This window comes from Balaenoptera acutorostrata, chromosome 16 (genome assembly GCF_949987535.1).
Source record: "Balaenoptera acutorostrata chromosome 16, mBalAcu1.1, whole genome shotgun sequence".
In the NCBI taxonomy this organism is placed as follows: domain Eukaryota; kingdom Metazoa; phylum Chordata; class Mammalia; order Artiodactyla; family Balaenopteridae; genus Balaenoptera; species Balaenoptera acutorostrata.
In genome coordinates this window covers 508,352-529,529 of record NC_080079.1, presented here as the reverse complement: position 1 = coordinate 529,529, position 21,178 = coordinate 508,352, and the positions used below count along the sequence as shown (strand labels likewise).

At 59.3% G+C, this 21,178-nt stretch overlaps 1 protein-coding gene across 1 annotated transcript; it reads right to left on the bottom strand.

Annotated features, from left to right (window-relative positions):
• Window positions 1-3,156: 3,156 nt before the first annotated feature.
• On the bottom strand, window positions 3,157-10,081 carry LOC130705069 (collagen alpha-1(I) chain-like). The gene is made up of 4 exons (XM_057531370.1): window positions 9,992-10,081; window positions 9,407-9,536; window positions 4,958-7,286; window positions 3,157-4,717 (listed from the first exon to the last, which is right to left on the bottom strand). Exons 1-3 carry the CDS (start codon window positions 10,079-10,081, stop codon window positions 6,064-6,066), a joined length of 1,443 nt encoding a protein of 480 aa, XP_057387353.1. The 3' UTR covers window positions 3,157-4,717; window positions 4,958-6,063.
• Between the last annotated feature and the right edge of the window lie 11,097 nt (window positions 10,082-21,178).

Sequence of the window (21,178 nt, the reverse complement as noted above, 5' to 3'; positions counted from 1 at the left end):
ACGCCTCTTCATTCTAGGTGCACGAAAGCCGGTCTCCCTTTTACGAGGCGTTCCCTCATGTGTCACCAGCAGATCACGCCCTGCATTCTGTCTTCACACAAGCCCGGTGGGAACAGAGGCAGGACCAGACTCAGGTGCGTCTCCTACAAGGAGGTCAAGGTTAGAGTGGAGCTGCATCCATCATGACCTTGGCTCTGCCTGGAAGCGCTGACTCCAGCCCTGAGGACAGAGTTATATCTTCACTTAAATGCAGATTTTGGAACCAAATCATTTTCCTTGTGAGACACTGCCAGCGTACTGTGCATGCTAAATTATAGCAAGATTATTCCCAGTTACCAGGAAACCACTGTCCGTCCGCGTTCCACCCGGCAGCATGCTGCGTGCTGTCAGACACGTGGTTGAAATGGAACAAGGCTTCCCGTGGCATCTGCCTTGACGCTCCCAAGCGGCGGTGGAAACACAGCGACCCCCTCCGGAGCAGCTCGCGGGGCCGCCACGTCAGCCTCAGCTGCGAGGTCACACGGCAGGACCGTGCCCGAGGTTTGTGCCCATCGGTGCCCGGAGAGTCGTCAAGGTGGCCACCACCCAGGCCTGTGTGCTGGGCGCAGGGAGCAGAGGGCCAGCACAGGCTCTGGCACAGCCGGGCGGGCAGCGGCCAGAGGAAGACGGGCAGGTGTCTCCTCACCACGCAGTCGGCGTGATGGTGACCTGGCCGCCCAACGTGTGGCAGGGCCATTCCACCAGGAGGGCGAGAGGGACGGGTTTCCATGGCCAGTCACCAGAGGGCCCCCTGGGCCTTCCCGACCTGCAGGGCCTCGGGGGAGGGTGCAGGCCGGGGCCAGGCACGGGGTCTCTGTGTATGTGAGGGGCCCCGCAGGAGTCCGGGGCCAGAGCAGGCACAATCCTTGGGCTCGGGCTCACCCCCATGGGCAAGCGCCGTCCCCATCCGGCCACCTCTGGGTCTGAGAGCAGAAGCCAGTCACGCCAAGCCCAGGCCGTCGGACGGCCTCGTAGACCCGGAGACCCCCCTAAGAGCAGGCCCAGGGGCCCGAGGCCACGTGAGCCGCTGTCCCCGCCAGGAGGCTCTGCAGTGGAGAAGAGGCGGTGAGCACAGCGGAGGGGGGAGGGCAGCGCGGGGGGGTGGGGGGGGCGGGTAACGCAGACACATCAGCCCCGTCTGAGTCCCAGGACGTCCTCGCAGAGCCTTCCGGCCGAGAGAGCTAATTTAGACAGAATCTAATAAATGATATTGACCTTGGCGAAAACCTTGTCTGAAATCATATCTCTCCCTGCAGACGTCACTTGGAGACTCTAAGACGCAGGATGCGGAGGGGGGGCACTTCAGGCTGAAATCCTTCAAGGGGCGGCCTTCCCCTCGCTCGGCCACACAGCCCGGCCAACCTGGGGTCTGTCGGCAGCGGCTGCAGGTCCCCAGGCCCCACGGGGAGCCGTTTGGAGGGATGAGCATGCAGACCCGGGCCCACGGGGACGTCAGACACGGTGTGGGCAGCGATGAGGGTGGGGCAGGGACCCCAACCGGATCCGACAGGCCCCTGGGAGAGGACGAGGAGCCGACGGCGAAGGCCAGGCAGCGGTCAGCCTGTGTCCCAGGACAGGCCTGCAGTCGGCGTGCCTCTCATGGAGCAGGGGTCCCGCGTGACATGGCCAGAGCCCGGGCCCCACCCTTCCCACCAAGCGCCAGGCGGGGGGAGAAGGTGCTTTCACTCCCGACAAAAGGTATCCTGGGTCCCTCGTCAGGGTTCCAGCTGTCTGGTGTTCCTCACGGGCAGGAGGTCGGGCAGGTGTGACCCTCATGGGCAGGAGGGCAGGGCCTGGTTTGGTCCTTGTCACCTGCATGGCCGCAGACAAGGAGAAAGGGCCTGGGCAGGAGTCCTCTGCTTGTGCAGGTCATGCATTTCCCTGGAGGAGGCCTGGCCTGGTCCCCAAGGACATCACGAGGACAATGCACAGGGCATAACAGGTGACACAGGATAGAGGACTCCAAGGCAGGAAGACTCCACAGCAGGTCCCACTTGCTCGGTTGTCACTAGACTCTGTGGCTGATCAGGGCAGGATCCTGTGACTTTCTAATGCTTCAGAGACGGCGCTCTCCTGACTCGGAGAGAAGCACAGCCCACAAAGCTGCCACGCTGCACCCTCCGGCTGACGAAAGGCACAGCCTTCGTGGGCGCCACCCATGGCCTCTGTGCCCCGCGCCCACGCCTGTGGCCCCTGCGAGGGTGTCTCAGCGCCGGGAGCAGGGATGCGGCAGCGGGGCTAACTGAGCACCCAGAGCCCAGCACAAAAGGGCTTCCGCTCCCCCTGCCCTGAGCTGGTGCCAGGGCCAGAGTCGGAGCAGAGGTGGCGCGCCCTCCTCGCCCGCCAATCTCACACCGAAGGAGAAGCAGCTCACCTTTGAAGTCAGCTCTCCGACAGGTAATACGTTTTCAGGAGACACTCACGTTTACACCTGTTTGCTTTCGATCTCCTGCCTTTAGGCAGCAGGTCACGAGGCGCCCAGTGCAAGTGGGCCAGCCAGGAGAGCAAGGGTCCGAGATGACGCTCCAAGGCGGCTCCCACGCGCTGGTGGCACTGCCTCAGCCTCTCGGGGAGGTGGGACCTCAAGAGACCAGAGCAGGAGGCTCCCCTCCCAGCCCCAGGTCCCAGGGCTCTCGGCACGCAGGGCACTGGGGACCAAAGGCAGGGAGGCCACAGCCAGGACCCGAGGCATGGTGGCCGCTGGGATCCTTAAAAAAAGATGAATTCTCCACGGGTGAATGGGTGGATGGGTGGATGAGTGGATGGAGGATGGATGGGTGAGTGAGTGGGGGGTGGATGCGTGGTTGGATAGGAGGACGGGTGGTGAGTGAGTAGGTGCACGTGTAGGTGGACGGGCGGGTGGTGAGTGAGTAGATACACGGGTAGGCAGGTGGATGGGCGGGTGGGTAGATGGATGGCAGGAATGGACAGGAGAGAGGACAAAAGAAGAACACGATGGCCGGAGAGTGCACGAAGTGGCAGATGGCCAGGAATCAAGGATGATTTCACCTTTCAAAAAGAGGAAAGTTTTCTCCAAAGAACAGCATTTTAGCATAAGCCAGTTATTTCCTCCTGGAATTTATTACAGCTTTGTGAATACTGACAACACATGGGGAGGGCATTTACTGATCCACTGCACAGGTAAATTGTCCTTTAAAAATTCAAATATTGGGTGAAATATAGTGAAGCAAATTCATGTTTCAAACCCCTATGGAGAAGTAGCAGCGCATGCGCGATGATAAACGACAGGACATGAAAAGAACATTGTTTGTGCCCTCCCCTGAGGTCAGAGAACAAATCTGCCTCTGGAGAAGGAAACTTTCCAAGGGGCAGAAGCAGCTCCGGGGGCAGCGCCATGCGGCCTGCAGACGGGGTAACACACGTCCCTCCTCGGAAGCGACCGAGGAAAGGCGGGCGTCAGGCCCAGCTCCCAGCAAATGCACAACAAACAGTGTTTCATCAGTGAGTTCTTCTTAAACAAGGCTGTGTCCAAACATACAAATTAAATTTTACAAAAGCACACGTGTTTGGGAGTTCCTCAGCTACCTCATGAAAACTATTCTGCTTTTATGCAGAGAAATTATAGGTTTAGCGCTGATTCTAAAAACGGTCATTATGGACTCTGTGTGCAGAGGTGGGACCGAACAGGTAGCGAAGCGCTGGGGTTCACGGGGCTGGAGCTGTTCGCGGGCAGGTGTGCGTGAGAGACAGACCTCCGTGGACACACAGGCACAAAGTCACGTGGTGGGACCCAGTGCACGGCAGTCAGAGAGCGGGTGCCGGCCGGCAGGGGCACAGGAGTATGGAGGCCGGGCCTCCTGGACCATGAAGTCCTGGGCCACCTTCCCCCTTACCCCCCCGGCGGGATGCGCGTCAGCACATCTGGCCTCAGAGCTTCTGGCGCCTGCGCATCTGCTGGTCTCTGTTCTCCAGGCCTGGCCCTGGGAGTGACCGTCGGGGGGAGGGGAGAGTACAGGTGGGAGTGGCCTTGCCCTGCTGGCCTTGTGGGAGTGAGCTCCTTGGGAGGCAGGGGCGTCCAGCACCTTGGCCCACTGGCTGGAGCTGGAGGAGGCTCCAGAATGTTCTGCACTGAGCGGCTGGGCTGGATCCACACCCCAGTCTGGGTAAGCACCCAGTCCCAGCTTCCGGGTCACAGACCATGCAGGCCTGAGGGCCCAACCACCCCATCCCCCTGAAGTGGCCAGAGAGCTGCCCGGCCTGGCTCCCACCTGCGGCCCCCTGTCTCCCCACGTTCCCTCGAACCGCCCCTGCCCCGCAGACCCTCCTCCCTAACCCACTCTGCCGACCCCTCCTTGCTTTGGGGATGCCCCAAGCCGCCCACCGTCTAGGACTGAGTGTCCCCCTGCCTCGGGGGCTCCAGGGGCTCCTGGCTGCAGGACAGCTGCCTCGGGGGTCTGGTCCCTGCACTGCTGTCTGTGGCCGTGACAGCGCACGGCGGCCAGGCCACTGCAGTCCCAGCCGAGAACCCAACCACGTCCCCAGTGCACGTCCGCTGGCACGGCAGAGATGCCCGGGGGCGAGGAGGTGACTGGGGGGGGCCCGGGGCAGCGGGTGCCTGAGCCCACCTTGCCGTCATGACAGACGCTGAGCCGCGAGGGGGGACCCCACATGGGTCGGGCTCTCCTGGGCAGTGGTTCCTCCGAGGGGCTCAGGCAGCCTGCGGGTCCGAGAGACCATGAGGAGAGCACTGTTGGGACACTGCCGTCACCCCTCTGACCCTGAGCGCCTCCTGCACGCCACCCGGCCCTGGACCGGCACCCACAGAAAGAGGGGAGGGCCCTGCCTGACCCCCAGGCCTCCCAGCCCCGCGGGGGCGTCACTCCCCCCCCGGGGGCTGGGGGTCTTGGCGAGGGAGCTAAAAGACAGGTGGGGGATGAGGGCTTGGATTCAGGCTCACCCTGGCTCTAGCCTGTGCCTCTGACCTGGCGAGCGGCCTGGGCCCCAGTGTCCCCCTGGGGGGCTGAGTGGGGCCCTTCCCAGGGTCACGGAAGGGCTGGCCATCATCTCAGTGCTTGGGCCCTGAGCCTCGCGGACAACATGGGGTCACCTCACCGTCTTCAGGTCCACTCTGCATGCTTGGCCCCTCTGAGCTCCAGCTCAGGGGGTGAAGGAGAACTGACCACAGAGGTCGGAGGTCGGGGTGTGCTCCCTGGAAACGCAGGCAGCCTTGGCCAGAGGGACACTGTCTGGGGGCTGGGACCACCTGGGGCCCCACCGTCCTGCCCAGGGTGACCTCCTGGCTCCAGGCCACCCCTGACACACAGCCCCCTGCAAGGCTGGTTGCTCAGAAGTTTCTTCCTCCTGGCCGGTAGGGGCTGCGTCCAGCCCTTTGGCCTGTGCCCCAGGCCCCGAGCCCAGCCGGTCCCCCTGGGTTCTCGGAGGTGCCCGAGCTCTGGGCACTTTATTCTTTTAATTATCGCGCCAGTGACGACCTTCCTGTTTCTTCTCTAAAGCCAGGTTTGGGGCCCATCGGGAGACAGGAGAGATTTTCTCGTCTCTCTGACAGCCCCACTGGTTTTTAATTACTGCAAAGCCCTCGGGTGCTTTCTCACCTGCTTCAGACCGAAACCAATAAACACGTTCATTTACTTCTGAGTGACTCAAGCCCCAAGGCCTTGGTGCAGTCCTGGGGCCGGGAGATCTCGGCAGTTCTGACCATGTCCTTCACCCCCTGAGCTGGGCAGGGTCACCCTGTGCAGAGAAGGTGTGGCCTCCATCAGGCCCCGCTCCAGGCCCTGCGGGCTGCACACGCAGCCAGGAGGCGGGGCGGTGAGGTCGCCAGTGGGCCGTCCTGGGAGGTCTGAGGTCAGACTCTGGAGTGTCCAGCCCATCGCCCGCCACGTGCACCCGTCAACAGACGTTTTCTGAGACACGAAAGAAGGAATCGAAACGGGTCTGAGGTTTTCTTAGACTGGCGAGAAGCGTATTGTACTTGACGATTTTAATTGCATTTGCCAAAGGACGTTTAAGTCTCCCTGGTGCAACGAAGGAAACCGTGCCCCGTCAGTTTGGGACAAGCAGCCGCGGGTGTGGTCTTGGAGCAGAGACAGAGAAGGTTCTGGACCCTCCAGCACCCGCGGGCTGACCACCGAGTCCTGCTGCCCCATCCCTGGGGCTGAGCAGAGCCCTGCCCGGGGGCCCAGCGGGCACAGACGGCGGAGGCCCGTGCACAGGAGCTCCTAGAGCACCTTCCAGAAAGGCCGCCAGGAAGCATTCCCAGCTCTGAGGGCACGTGGTCTCTGCCGAGCGGCTGGCCGTGCTCCAGGAGACCCTGTGGGCAGACAGGCCGGCCTGGCTGTGCGGAGGACCTGCCTCTTGGGGCTCTTGCTGCCGGTCTGGGGCGCCTGGTCTGGAGTCGGCCAGCATCGGGCCCCAGGCCTGGGCTGCGGAAGCAGTCGGGGCTGAGGCGTGCTGAACCCTGACGCGGGAGGAAAGGAGGCCTGGGGCCTGAGTTATTCCGGAGGGGGTGTGGGGAGGGGGAGGGGGCAGGGGCCCAGGCTGCAGTTCAGAGGCTCCCTCTCGGGCCCCGACCCCAGCAGGGCCCCGGCCAGGCCTGCTCCCTGCCTGAGCCCGCATCGCCCTCACGCCAGCCCCGTGCAGCGTCCCTGTGGCTCTTTGTCCAGCGGTCCCCCGGCCTCGGGCCCTCCCCAGCTGGCTGGCTCTGACTGCTGTTCTTCCGGCTGGGGCGCTGGGCAGCTTCCTTTGCCCCGAGGAGATGACCTTCCCGCTGGCCTTCGAGGCGTCTGCTGAGCCGACCACACCCTCCGCCGCGTCAGTGCTCACGGCCCCAAGGGACCGGGCCCCGCTGCAAGCACGCAGCACCACAGTCTCTCTCCACTCGGGGGGCTCCTGGGCACCCTTCAGGGCACAGCTCAAAGGCTGCGGCCTCCCGGAAGCCCGGCCTGCTTGCTCCGCCCCGTCAGCATGGGTGGCCCTGTGCCCCAGGCTCACTCCTGCCCCCCCACCCCCTGCCGTCTCTTCCCCACAAGCAGGGCCTGCCCGACCGGCCCTGCGTCCTCCAGCGGGACTCTGCCCGTCGCAGGCACTGAGTGAGACTCGGAGCCCAGCGTGGGGACGGGGCCGGCCCTCCGAGCAACTTTGGAGAACGTCACTCCCTCCGTTCGCTCTCCGGATCCACGCGGAGACCCCACCCCAGTCTCTGGGGCGCCCAGCCCTTTCGGAAAGGGAGGACGGACTGCCGGGATGAACGCGTCGCACGGAAACCACTTACGGTGACATCCAGGGGTTTGTTTTGGTGGCATCTATCACCATCAAGCAGACAGATCGCACAGGAGCTCGTGTCACTGAGGGTGCGTGACTTAACGGTCGCCAGGACGGTGGGGATGCCAGGGACAGCCAGGCGGACCACCCACCCGAGAGCCTGCCAGCCAGGGGCGGCGAGCTCAGCTCTCCCCGAGCAGATGTTTCTGGGAGGCCCAAGCCCAGGGGCCTGAGCACCCAGGCCTTCCGAGGTTAGCGGTACGTGGACACGGGTAGCGGCTGAGGGGGCGGGGAGGGGTCAGTGCAGACTTGGGCTTCGCGGGCCCTCCTCCCAGCTCCCCTCAGCCGTCCAGCCCAGGGGTTCCCCCCGTGAGTCCCCCAGGGCCCAGCAGGCGGCCCTCCTGCTCACTCCCCCTCCCTCTCTGTCTGCGTCTCTCTCTGTATCTTGAGGAGCGAGCTGGGCCCTCACCCCTGGGATGACGAAGGCCTCCGGGAGCATTAGCCCTGCCGGGCAGCGGGCGGAGGGGCTGTGACCAGCAGCCGGCGGAGATGACGTGTCCAGGAGGTCGAGGCAGCGGCCTCGGGGAGAAGCTCAAGGCACCGGAACCCCCAGCTGCTGTCAGTCTCCGCTTCCATGTAAAGTGTCAAATTTACATACGTTCATTGTACTTTGTTGAGAGTTTAAGAACCGCAAGTACCTCATTTACAGAATTCGCACGTCAAGATTTTCAACCTCACTCCAATTTCACGTCGTCCTTCTAAAGTCTAAAGTGCTTCTCCTCTAACGCAGCCTCAGGGCAGCGTCAGCTTGGCACCAACCCTGAGCACAAGCGGGTCCCAGGGCATGGGCCGTCACTGGGATCGCAGCCAGCGGCCCTGCGCACGGAAATGCAGCTGTTCAGAAACAGGCATCTTTATTTTCCCAAATTTCCTAGGCAACAAATAACCAGGGGCTGCGGACTTGCTTGGGGAAATTAATTCTGGGAACAGTGTTATTTTTGCTTCTGTCTTGTATCCATCTCACCACCTCCCCGCCCCCTGCACCCGTGCACACATCACGAAGTCAGGAGCTGCTGTGCGTGCTGGGCCTGGGGCTAGGCTGGGGCTGCCCGGTGGACGGGGCCCGAGGCAACAGGGACTCAGGACACATCTGGGGCCACGGCTGCCGCTGCAGAGGCCAGCGGCCAGCGGCCGGTCCCGCTGCAGACCGTGGGGCGGACGTCACCAGAGGCTTTGCCCAGCTCTTGGGACATGTCAGCAGGTGGCAAAGGGCCACGTGACTTCAAGGAGACGTGGGGGACGGAGCCCAGGTCTCACCGGCGGCCCCCCTTACAGAGCAGGTGTCCAGACATCGGGTCTTTACAAACACATGACACCCACACACACTCTACCGTGAGGGTCAGAGTGAAGCGCGGTCACCCAGCCCCCAGGACGGCAGTGTGGTCACCGCACCTCTGCCCCCTCCCCTCCCCGCACAGGTGACTGGGAAGCAAAGCCCAGACGTTGATCATCCCCCCTCCGAGTGCCCCGTAAGTGCGGCCACAGGACCACTACCAACCCCTAAAAGAGAGCAAGAAGAGTCCTGGGTTTAATCAAATATTTAGCCCATGTTCACATTTTCCAGATTGTCTTGTACTTTTTACAGTTTATTTTTAAATCGGGGTCTAAAGGTCCCTGAGCTGTGACCGTTGGTGCCTCTTTCTCTCCTCGCGCATTTTTGCTGAAGAAGCACAGTCGTTTGTTCCCACGTCCGGCTTCCAGCGACCCCTTGGGTGCTGTGTGTCCTGTAAGGTGGCACTTCTGTCCCCAGGTCACTGGATTCCACGTCGGGTGCGACAGGGAAGCACCTGGGCCGCCCTCCCCGTGAAGGTCACGCCTATGTCACCTAACTCACTGGGGCTGCAGGACGAGCTCCGTCCTTCGTCTTCTTTTTGCCTGGACGCTCCCGTAAGAGAGACTCCCTCTCACCGTCCCCTTGGCCACCCCGAGGTGCACACTCACAGGATAGGCAGAACAGGCACCGGGCTTTTCCCCGTAGTGACCCATTTTCAAAACAACGAGTTTGTCCCCCGGAATCTGCCAGACGCGTCCTGAGCGTGTGACCCCAGCGGAAGCCCCACTCAACCTGCCGAAGTACTCGTGCCTGCGCCGGGGCCCTCGGGCCAGCTCCGGACCGAGCAGGGCTGTGGGTGCTGGCAGCCTGTGCCCCGCCCGGCCTTCCCTTCCCCCGAGGAGGCCGAGGAGAGGCGCGAGGACTGCGGAGGTGTGGCAGCAGCCAGCAGGCGGGGCCGGCCCTCGCCAGGGGCAGGGCAGGGGCACTGCCCACCTCCTCCTGGTGGTGCGGGGCTGGCAGGACAGGCCCCAGGGGCCCAGCCTCGTCTCCTCGGGAAGCTCTGGGTGGGCGGGTGCTGGGGCCCGGGCCGCTAGGAGGCTACCTCGCTGAGTCCTCCCAGCAGCAGATGTTTCAAATGACCTGTCCTGTATCCTGCAGGCACCACCACAGCTCAGAGTGGAAGTGGGGGCCAACCTATAGACGGCAGCTCACCCCCCAGGGGCTGGCCTCCATCTAGGGCAGGACGCTTCGGTCCCACTCCCCCGAGAGCGGTGCGGACCTTCCAGGGTGTGTGCTGGAGCTCAGCGGGGGGGTGTGCTGCCGGGGCCCTGGGACCAGACCTACGGCCCCACCGTGCCTCTGTTCCTGAGGCCTCACCCACAGCACCGGGGCCCGCTCGGCCGAGGCCCCAGCCAGAAGGACTGCCGCGGCCTGTGTTCTCCAGATGGCAGCCCCTGCTCCAGGCATAACGTAACAGGTTCACTCTGAGGGCACTGGGCCCACCGCCCCCAGCACAGCGAAGAAACCAAACCAGGCCGCCCCGAGTTACAGCCCCTTGGCCGCCCGCCATCAACACAGGGACCTCATGTGCTTTCCCAACAAGGAGGCCGAGCCGGGAGCCAGCCGGCTCAAGAGAGGGGGTCCCTGCCAGGCGAGCGTCTCCCAAGAGCAAAGCCCCTTCCTCTGGGCCTGGACCTCGAGCTGCCGCAGGGTCTGTCCAGGAGCAGCAGTCGTGCCCTTAACCCCGCACGGTCTGCAGGGCCCCCGGTGACCGGCCTGGGGCCCGTTGTCCTCCCATCTCTTCACACACCCCGACACTGGATCCTGGGCCCTCCGGGTGCAGGGACCGCCTATGAGCTCACTTCAGCAACAGGACCTGCCGACTCTTCCAGGAATGAAAAGGGAAACGCAGGAGGATTTGAAAGTCAACTTGAAACCTGACTTGGTGGATCTGACTGCGTCCAAATTGGACACATTTGGAGAAAAGTGCTTAACTGGGAATCTTTTATTAAACCGGGGATGAGGAGGGCTTTTTTTATCAGTGGTTTAGGAGTGATGAAGGATTAAGATGCACAGCAGAGGGATTCAAAGCAGGAAACAGAATCTTCCTGCAGTGCTGCACCCGTCACATCCGGTGGGGGGCCCGGGGCTCAAGGGCCTTGCAGGCCTCCCTGTGGGGTGATGAGCACAGAGGGGGGCCAGTCTGGCCTTGGGGACCGTGTGGCCCAGGCCCACGCTCAGCCCAAGTCTGTCCTTGACCATCTGATCTCTGTCTCCGTATCTAACTGGAGGCAATGGGCAGGCGTGGTCAGGCCCAGGGAGGCACTGCCCCGACTGCCGGGACCCGGGGCCTGACCCTCCCTTCTGGGTTCTGGGTCCTACCGCTGCCCCCCGAGCCCCCCATTTGGTCTCCACAGCTGGCACCCCACAACCTCAGGGAGCTGGGGTGCCCGCCTGAGGCTGGTCTGTGTGGGGCTGCACTACAGGGCGGGTCGGGGGCTGGGCCCTGGGAGGACCACACACCCTTTCTTCCCACCAGGACCCCGCTCCTCCCCAGACCGATGGGCCAGCCCAGGGCGCCGGGCTTCCTGCAGAGGGGCTTGTGCAGAGAGCAGGGTTGGAGCCCGCCATGTGGATGACTTCTGCCCGCCCGGACGGAGATGGGCAGAGCGGAGCTGACAGCAGCCCACCTGGTCACCAGCAATGCCCGCGGGGCTGCCCGCGGGGCCAGGAGCCTCTGCCCACACCTGTGGTCTCAGGGCAGCTCCAAGGAGCCTGGGCAGGGTGGGAGGTTTGAGCCTCTCGGGGTGCCTGGGGGCCGGGGCAGGTTTAGACAGATGGCAGTGGCCACGGGAAAGCCCCAGAGCCCAGGGAGGGGTGAGGAGGGAAGAGGGGCAGGGGGCTTATGAGCCCTGCCTGGGGTGGGAGGACCCCGGCCGGTGGGACCTCAGCTCCTCGGAGGGAAGTGTGAGCTCCGTCAGAGGATAAAGAGCACGGCTTCCAGGCAGGGGCTGGGCGGGAGGCGGGAGGGTCTCTTCCCCGGCCCGTGCCAGCCTCCTCCGGTGCCAAGCTGGCGAGCAGGACGGTGGTGCTGGCGGCCTTGGCAGGTCCTCCCCCGGGGGCCCCAACCCTCTGTCCTCCTCCTTCACGCCCACTTTCCCTCCACTTTCCTCCCACCTGCTGCTGCCGCTCAAAGAGTCCGTGGAGCGTGTGGACGTACGGGTCAATGTTGGAGTTTGCGAACCATATTTTGAAATTAATGAGGATCTTAGCTTTTATAGACTTCCAAAATGTATAAACCTGCCAACATGGGGCGAGTTCAGCGTGAGGCTGGCTCCTCGTGGACCTGACTGCTGTCCTGCAGGGTCGGCAGGGCCGGCCGGGGCGCCCGGATCTGACTGGAGGGTGGCCGTCCGAGCGCCCTGGGGTCTGGGCGCCCCGCCCGCCAGCCTCCCCCGCGGACGCCTCCTCCAGGTGCTCCTCGTCACACGAGCAACCCAGGACGTATGCCCACTGCTTTCACAGGGTCCCAGATTGGGAAGAGGGGGATTTTGAAAATGCTTTCCTTATATTCACAAGTTGTGATCCTTTTTCAAAATTGAAGAGATTTTCTACTTTTGTTTCTGTTTATCATGTTTGCTTTCTCTTTATTTCTTGATTTTTTGGCTTGTAACTAATTTTAGTTATTTTGCCAGCCCTGCTTTGTAACGTAGGCAAACCATGGAGTGAGCCAAATAACTACAACTGAGGAGTTAATCAAAATACCTCACAGTCACAACTATTAAAATTTTATATTTTTTTGTTTAAACTGATTTTGTTGGGTTTTTTCTTTACCAATAAAACAATGCATGGTCAAGAAAGTAGTATCTAAAATACGGATGCAGAAGAATAAGCTGACCAATGGTCACTATCCTGCTCGGCTGTGGGCACCAACACCGCCCCCTGGGTCCCTCAGATGGTCCCAGCGCACACGCACAGGTGCACACACTCGCTCCGCTACGCACATCCCGTCACACGTCTGTGAACAGCGGCTGCACGAGCGTCTGCTGGCCTCCTCTCCCAGGGCTGCTCCCCCATCACCAGCCAGCAGGCGTCAGTTACTCCAAGCCACCCCGTTAGAGGCTCAGAGCGTTCCAAACCTCTGCTATTCCAAAGGCTCAAGGCAAGAATGACTGGCTGAAAATGATTAGATATTAAAATGCAAAGATTATTTTTAGGCTTAGGGGTATTTTGAAAGGAGAAGGGGGAACGTTTCAAGATACAAAGCATTGAAGTCTGTCCTGCGGTGTACCAAAACGGCTAACGCTAGAAAACCAGAGACTTGGGAATATTAATTTTCTAACAAATCACTATTTTAACAAAATTGCCATGTGGAACAACTTGCTTTTGACCACATCTAATTTGGTAAAATTGCTTTGGCCCAAGTGCCAGAAGGGTTGGCAGGGACCGGGTAGCCGGCGGAGGAGAGTGGAGGCCGGGGAGACCGGTGGGAGCTGGGCCGCGTGGGACGGGCCAGCCCAGGCGGGGCCCAGACAGGCAGGGTGGGCCAGATGCCGGAGCAGGAGGCCCGAGCGGGAAGGAGGGCACGTCCTGCGGGAGCACGAGGGCGGCAGGGTCAGGCCCAGGCCGGCACCAAGGACGGACAGCTCAGCTGCAGCCATCCTGCTGTCTCCTCTTCCTGTGTCCACTGCCCCAGGATGGAAGGCTGCAGCAGGTGGTGACACGGCAGGGACAGCAGAGAAAGACCCTCCCGGCAGGAGTTTCCCTCAAGACCTTCCACTCCTGCGGGAACCCCACAGGTGAATTCAGCCCCACAGAGAGTACCAGGCCCCCCAGACACCGGCTCCAGTCCCAGGAGGCTGAATGTTTCCATGAACCAGTAAGTGTGGTTAATGACTCAGGTCTGGAAACTGGACTAGTCCCTCAAGTTTATTTTTTTTTTAATTTTTAATTTTATACTGGAACATAGTTGATTAACAATGTTGTGTTAGTTTCAGGTGTACAGCAAAGTGATTCAGTTATACATATACATGTAACTATTCTTTTTAAAATTCTTTTCCCATTTAGGCTGCTACAGAATATTGAGCAGAGTTCCCTGTATTATACAGTAGGTCCTGGTTGGTTATCTATTTTAAGTACAGCAGTGTGTACGTGTCAATCCCCAACTCCCAGTCTATCCCTCCCCTCACCCTTTCCCCCCGGTAACCATAAATTCATTCTCTAAGTCCGTGAGTCTGTTTCTGTTATTCTAGATATAGAATAGAGAGAGAGAGAGAGAGAGAGAGAGAATATATACCACATCTGCTAATGGACATTTAGGTTGCTTCCATGCCTGATTCCTCCAGCTCCGTTTTTCTTTCTCAAGATTGCTTTGGCCATTCAGGGTCTTTTGTGTCTCCACACAAATTTTAAGATTTTGTGTTCTAGTTCTGTGAAAAATACCATTGGTAATTTGATAGGAATTGCATTGAATCTGCAGATTGCTTTGGGTAGTATAGTCATTTTCACAATGTTGATTCTTCCAATCCAAGAACATAGTATATCTCTCCATCTGTTTGTGTCATCTTTGATTTCTTTCATCAGTGTCTTATAGTTTTCTGAGTACAGGTCTTTTACTTCCTTAGGTAAGTTTATTCCTAGGTACTTTATTCTTTATGTTGCAATGGTGAATGGGATTTTTTCCTTAATTTCTCCTTCTGATCTTTCATTATTAGTGTATAGAAGTGCAACAGATTTCTGTGTATTAATTTTGTATCTTGCAACTTTACTGAATTCATTGATGAGCTCTAGTGGTTTTCTGGTAGCATCTTTAGGATTTTCTATGTATAGTATCATGTCATCTGCAAACAGTGACAGTCTTACTTCTTCTTTTCCAATTTGGATTCCTTTTATTTCTTTTTCTTCTCTGATTGCTGTGGCTAGGACTTCCAAAACTATGTTGAATAAAAGTGGTGAGAGTGGGCAACCTTGTCTTTTTCCTGATCTTAACGGAAATGCTTTCACCTTTTCACCATTGAGTATGATGTTAGCTGTAGTGTCATATATGGCCTTTATTATGATGAGGTATGTTCCCTCTGTGCCCACTTTCTGGAGAGTTTTTATCATAAATGGGTGTTATATTTTGTCAAAAGCTTTTTCTGCATCTATTGAGATGATCATAGGGTTTTTAGTCTTCAACTTGTTAATGTGGTGTACTACACTAATTGATTTGCAGATATTGAAATCCTTGCATCCCTGGGATAAATCCCACTTGATCATGGTGTATGATCCTTTTAATGTATTGTTGGATTTGGATTGCTAGTATTTTGTTGAGGATTTTTGTGTCTATGTTCATCAGTGATATTGTCCTGTAATTTTCTCTTCTTGGGGTACCTTTGTCTGGTTTTGGTATAAGGGTAAAGTTGGCCTCATAGAATGAGTTCAGAAGCGTTCCTTCCTCTGCAATTTTTTGGATTAGTTTCAGAAGGACAGGTGTTAACTCTTCTCTAAATGTTTGATAGAATTCGCCTGTGAAGCCATCTGGTCCCAGACTTTTGTTTGTTGGGAGTTTTTAATCACAGTTTCAATTTCAGTACTTGTGATTGGTATGTTTATATTTTCTATTTCTTCCTGGCTCAGTATTGGCAGACTGTACCTTTCTAAGAATTTGTCCATTTCTCCCAGGTTGTCCATGTTATTGGTGTATAGTTGCTCATAGTAGTCTCTTATGATCCTTTGTATTTCTGTGGTGTCCGTTGTAACTTCTCCTTTTTCATTTCTAATTTTATTGGTTTGAGCCCTCTCCCCTTTTTTCTTGATGAGTCCGGCTAAAGGTTTATCAATTTCATTTAGCTTTTCAAAGAACCAGGTTTTAGTTTCATTGATCATTTCTATTGTTTTCTTTGTTTATATTTCATTTAGCTCTGCTCTGATCTTTATGATTTCTTTCCTTCTACTAACTTTGGGTTTTGTGTATTCTTTCTCTAGTTGCTTTAGGTGTAAGTTTAGGTTGTTCATTTGAGATTTTTCTCGTTTCCTGAGGTAAGATTGTATTGCTATAAAATTCCCTCTTAGAACTGCTTTTACCGTGCCCCATAGGTTTTGAATCATCGTGCTTTCATTTTCATTTGTCTCTAGGTATTTTCTGATTTCCTCTTTGATTTCTTCAGTGATCCATTCATTGTTTAGTAGCATATTGTTAAGCCTCCATGTGTTTGTGTTTTTTACAGTTTTTTTCTTGCAATTGATTTCTAATCTCATAGAGTTGTGGTCAGAAAAGATGCTTGGTATGATTTCAATTTTCTTAAATTTACAAAGGCTCTCTTTGTGGCCAGCATGTGGTCAGTCCTGGAGAATGTTCCATGTGCACTTGAGAAAAATGTGTATTCTGCTGCTTTCGGATGGAATTAAGTTTGGTTAATGATTCAGGTCTGGAAACTGGACTAGTCCCTCAACATAAAACAGTCTGACCACTGGATGTCCCTGTTTCTGTCCTGACCTTGGGTTTGAGATCAGCATGGATGACCTCGATGCCAGCTGGGCAGGGGATTTGAAGGAGGACAGTTTAAGCAGAGGACCCTGGTGATAAAGCCTCATGTTCAGAGACGGCCTTGGGACCCACATTAACTTCTGAAAGCGAGGCATCTCCCTGTGCTTCTCACATGTGCAGAGCCAGCGTCAGGGCTGCGGCTCAGCTGTCCCTCTGAGTGGACCCTTCGCTGCCCTGCCTGTGGTCAGCCGTCCCCCATGGCAGAGCACACCGGATGCCTCCTTGCCCGACCCCATGCAGGTGTGTGCTCTCCACCAGGCACTTGCAGGTGCGCCCCTTGGTCTGTTGAACCCCAAGTCCATGTTGAGGAATCAGACATCTCCGGGGCTGTCGTGCATGTCCAGGACTGCCTGTGTGGGTGTGCAGCGCAGGCCCTTGGAGGTGACAATGGACAGAGGCTGGTTTACAGCTCGGGGTCATGGGTCCCAGAGCACATGTGGAGGGCCAATGGCATGTTTGTTCCTGCCTCAAGACTGTCCCTAACCAGTGTTCTGTTTTTACAGTCTGCAAGGGAAGCTCAAACAGGCTAGGCATGGAGCTGTGGGTTTCCGCTGCGCGATGCCAGCTCTGGGTGCCGACGGAGGGTGCTGCCTTTGGGATGCACCACAGTGCATGGACCTTTCAGAGGATTGCTGTGGACACACTTTCTTGCCTGGCCGCACTCAGGGTTTGCTCCCAGGCCCCACATCCCTCACGTGCTACAGAGACCCTTGGTCACCACGGCTGTCCCACTGGTGGGCTAACCCAGGACATCGGGAGGAAGGCCATGTCCTGGGTGAGAGGGTTGCAGCCCCCGTGTGCCTTCTGGGGAGACCGGGGGTAGGGTGGGAGCAGAGCTAAGGAAGACTGGCTGACCCCAGGAGTCCAAGCAAAGTCCCAGCTCATCAAGCTTTACCATGCAGCTAAGGTCAAGACTTCCCTCCCTACTGACTCCCCCCAACACCAGCCATGACTCCCCAGTGCTACAGAACCAGCAAGGATTCCTCAGGCCCTGGCCCTCCCCACCTGGTCCCAAGTGGCATCCCGGGCTGCTCTTCCTACAGGAACATCCTTCAGGCAAACTGGCACCCTGGCTGCACCCAGCAAGGCAAGGTCTCCCTGCATCCTCTCAGCCTGAGGCCCGCCCCTGTCGCAGGCCAACCCCCCTGCAGGCCTGGGCCCAGCGGACCCCGCACCCATGGGTATGGCTCCAGGACACTCTCCTGAAGGAGGGAAGGGCTTGCAGGGAGGGTTTAGTTCCAGGAGGGTCTGAAGGCTACGAAGGAGAAAAGATGTGATGTGAGGGAAGGAAGGAGATAAAAAATGGGGCAAATCGGGAATTGCCAAAAAGGAAAAAAGAGAAACAGGCAGTATGTTCGTGACATTTAAGCGTTATTTTCTCCGAGTGTCCCCCGCCCTTCCTCTCCGTTCAAGTGTCTTCTCAGGGACCCTTCTAATGGGCCTGAAGGATGCAGCCAGGTGGGCTAGGGCTGAGAGCCCCCAGGAGGCAGGGGAGGTCTGGTGCCTGCTACCAGCCCAGGGCGCTCAGAGACAAAGGACGGGGGCCCGCCCTCGCTTCCCTGAACCCTGCTCACCGTGCAGTCACCCCACACCCAGGCTGACCCGTGGCCTGTGGAGCCCAAAGCGGGCCTGCTCGGGCTTGGCTACAAGGGCCCTGCACCCCTGGATGCGCCCGGGAGCCTGGCGGGGATGGGCGTGGGCATGGACCCCCGCAACGCTTCTCAAGGTGAAACCCCCGAGACACCTCTTCTGTGAGGGGACCACGAACCCCCGAGGCTGCCCATTGGTCACCGGTGGTCAGCGAGAAGTTGCACTGGGGGTGGCCTGGTCCTCTGGGGGCTCCGAGAGGCTTCAGTAGAGGAGGGCTGGCCATGAGACTAGGGTGCGTTTGCTAATTTTACTATTTGGTTCTCAGATTCGGCTTGACCTCAGGGCAGAGTGAACTTGTTGGCATAAATCTTGGTTAGAAATGTTCTGCACAAATTCAAACTGACACTGTTAGGGGAGATGGCTGGTTGCCATGGCAACCAGAGAGTGGTTTTCATTCCTCTCTGTGAGCTGCGGATTGAGCGCACGGCTGGGATGGGTCGGGCGTCCGGCCTCCGGGGCCAGGCTGCATGCAGCCTGGAAACGCCACCAACGCCGCCTCTGTCCAGCGCACACAGCCTCCACGAAACGGCCGGAAAGCAAGCAGCCCGAGGATCCCAGCAGTCTCCACGGAAGAGGCAGGTCCGCCGGTCTGAGACTCTGCAGCCCCGGGGCCGTCCTCAGTGAGCACTTGTGCATGAAGCTGCGGCCAGACTCACGCCCAGGGAGGGAAGACGGCACCCCGTCCCCCTGAGCTGACCCCCAGCCCATCATCTGACCTGTGACCCCGTTCACCGTGAGGCTGTCCGGAGGAGCTCAGCACGTCACCAGGCTGTTTCCTGGCCTCGCACAAGCGGCCTGCAGGTTCCCAAATCCCGCCCGACACCCTGGGCATGGGGACCAAGACCCCGGCCCTCCTGCCCGGCCCGATCCTCACCCCGGGGTTTCCCTCCCCCACGAGGCGGGACCCACGCCCACAGCCCCGGCTGCCCCTGAGCGCGTCCTGGCCACACGCCCACCCTGCCCTGGCCCCGCAGAGCCGTGGGTCACCCCTGCTTCAGGAGCGACTCTCCCTCCAAGGGGCTGGATAAAGGGCTGGGGGGCTGCCAAGAGGGGGTCAGGTGGGGGGCACGCAGCATACAGACCCTCGGTGGCGGCGAGTCCTGAACTCACAGAATGTTCCAGAAAGGGGTCTTTCCCGGGGGGAGGCAGAGGCTCAGTGCAGTGAGGGCTGAGAGCCTACCCGCTGAAGGAGGCACCTGTTTTACCACAAAGAAGCCACACAGGTTTCAGGAGTGAGTTCTCGGTGACGGTGAGAGGCCTGTGCCTAGAAGACACATGTTTGGGGCATTAGAGACCATAAAGGGCGGGGATCCACTGAACCTGGCTCTGTGGTCGCTGAAAATTCTAAAAAGCAGGGGCTCCGCTCACGGATGGCAGAGAAGCTCAGGGCACGGGGCAGAAGGTGGCCTAAGGCTCCCCAGCCAAGGGCACCCTGAGGCCCCAGGAGCAAACGAGGGTGCGTCCCCAGCACAAAGCATGGCACCCATGACTTCTGGGACGCAGCCCCGTCCACGCGGGTCCCTCTGGGTCCTCTGAGCGGAGGCCGTCGTGTTAGGGAGCAGGCCTGAGGCTCCAGCAGTGTCCGTGGCCGCGGGCACAGGGCCGGCCGACAGCGCCCTGCTCTCCCCGGCCTGGCTTTGCCCTTCTGACCCGGTGGCCAGCAAAGCAGCCGACAGCCTCGGTTTCCTCATCTCGCAGGTGTGCTGCTCTGCAACGCGTACAGAGCCCGGTCACCGTGTGGGGCTGTGTGAGGGCATCGCCGGGCCCGCGTCCCCTCTGTGGGCAGCTCGGTGCCAGCTCCTGGGCACTGGGTAGCCAAACCCGAGGAAGGGCTGGTGCAGCAGCCCTGAGGGTGGCCCAGCTCCCCGCACCGTCACAAAGCCCAAGGCCCGCAGATGCGGCTCCCAGGACGGCCTCTTCCTGAGAGACGCCCCGCCTCCAACCCTCACCCAGGCTAACACTGGGATTCCGGGGCCAGCACCCACGGGGTCGGGATTTAGCAGCCAGACAGGCCTGTCTGCCCCCTCGGGGGACCTCCCAAAGCACCCAAGAACCTTCTGTGCACCCCACCCAGCCCCCAGTGCCCCCCAGAGCACCCAGGGACCCTCCATGTGCCCCACCTGGACCCCTGGCGAGTCTGGAGCTTGATTAGCCTTTCCCTTTAGAGCCTGTGGGCCCCGGCCCTGGGCATACAGGGTGGGACTAAGGCCTGGGCTAGGAGGGGCTCCTCCAGGCCACCCCAAGCCAGGCCAGTGCCCCCCAGCCCCGCCATCCCTCTGCATTCCTACAGCATCTCCTGTAAGTTCTCCCAGAAGCCACCTCTGGTCCCGGCCCCCACCGGCTCTGAGGCCAGGGCGGGTCACTACTCTCTGGCCAGGGCACAGGGACAGCGCAGGAGGCCGTGCACAGGACGGGGGGACAGCCCCCCACAGGGCCTCTTCCTTGTGCCCTCCTGCCACCTGGGCACCTGGGCCCCGTGATGGGTTGTTCACATCTGCCTTTCTGTCACCTCTGGTCTGGGAGCCCCTGACCCGTGTTCACCTGTGCCCCTTCCCCGGACAGTCTGTGGAGGCAGCTGCAGGTGGGCACAAGCCCCGTGGGGACCACCGCAGCCTGGGGGAGCCTGAGCAAAAGGCCCCCCAATCCTGGGCGGGCCTTCCCACCTCCTCCACTGCCGCACTTGTCCAGGACCATCAACCCGGGCCCCCAGGGAGCTCCACGGCGCCCTCCAGCCCTGAGGAAGCCACCCCAGGACGCCAGGTGGGCCGGGCCTGGGCGTGAGGGTCTCCACTCAGCTCTGACACCAGTCACTGGGTGACTGGAAACTCCCTTCACCCCTTGGGGTTTCCTGTCCCTCAGCTGAAGTTCAGGACCCAGCACAGCATCCCACTGGTGCAACGGGAGAACCGGGAGCGGTGCAGACAGGAATGTTGGGAATATTGGTGGGATGAGGGACAGGAGCGTGGGGAGGCCCCACCCAGAGGCCTGCTGGCCAGGCAGCGGCCCACCCCCCCGCAGGCAGGATCCCGCTGGGTGCCCTCCTCCTGTCCCCTCCCCTCCACACACTTGCCTTCCTTCCCGTGCCCTGTCATTACCAGCTCTAACACCCGGGCTGGGGGCTGGGCCCCCGGGCTGGGCAGGGGGCTGGGGGCCTCTTCCTGCACAGCTGAGGCCTGTCTACACTGGCACGATCACACTGCTGACTCATGCTGGTGCGGACTCGTGGGTTCACCTCGGTGTGGCCATATTTGGATTTGAGAATATTTTAATATGAGGACCGTGAAAATTCCTCCAAAATCAATTTCCTTGGCTGTATTTCTGTTCTCAGAGCCCTAGTGGACAGGGGTTTCCTGTAATAATAAAATAAAATCGGCCAGTCCTCCTTC

Excerpts from the sequence above, each read along its gene's own strand:
- LOC130705069 (XM_057531370.1), bottom strand. The coding sequence starts at position 10,081 with ATGCCTGGAGCAGGGGCTGCCATCTGGAGAACACAGGCCGCGGCAGTC. Across the intron at positions 9,537-9,991 it reads AGCGGGCCCCGGTGCTGTGG|TCCTCGCGCCTCTCCTCGGC; the intron begins GTGAGGCCTCAG and ends ACACCTCCGCAG. Across the intron at positions 7,287-9,406 it reads AGGCACGAGTACTTCGGCAG|TGGTTTCCGTGCGACGCGTT; the intron begins GTTGAGTGGGGC and ends TGTCACCGTAAG.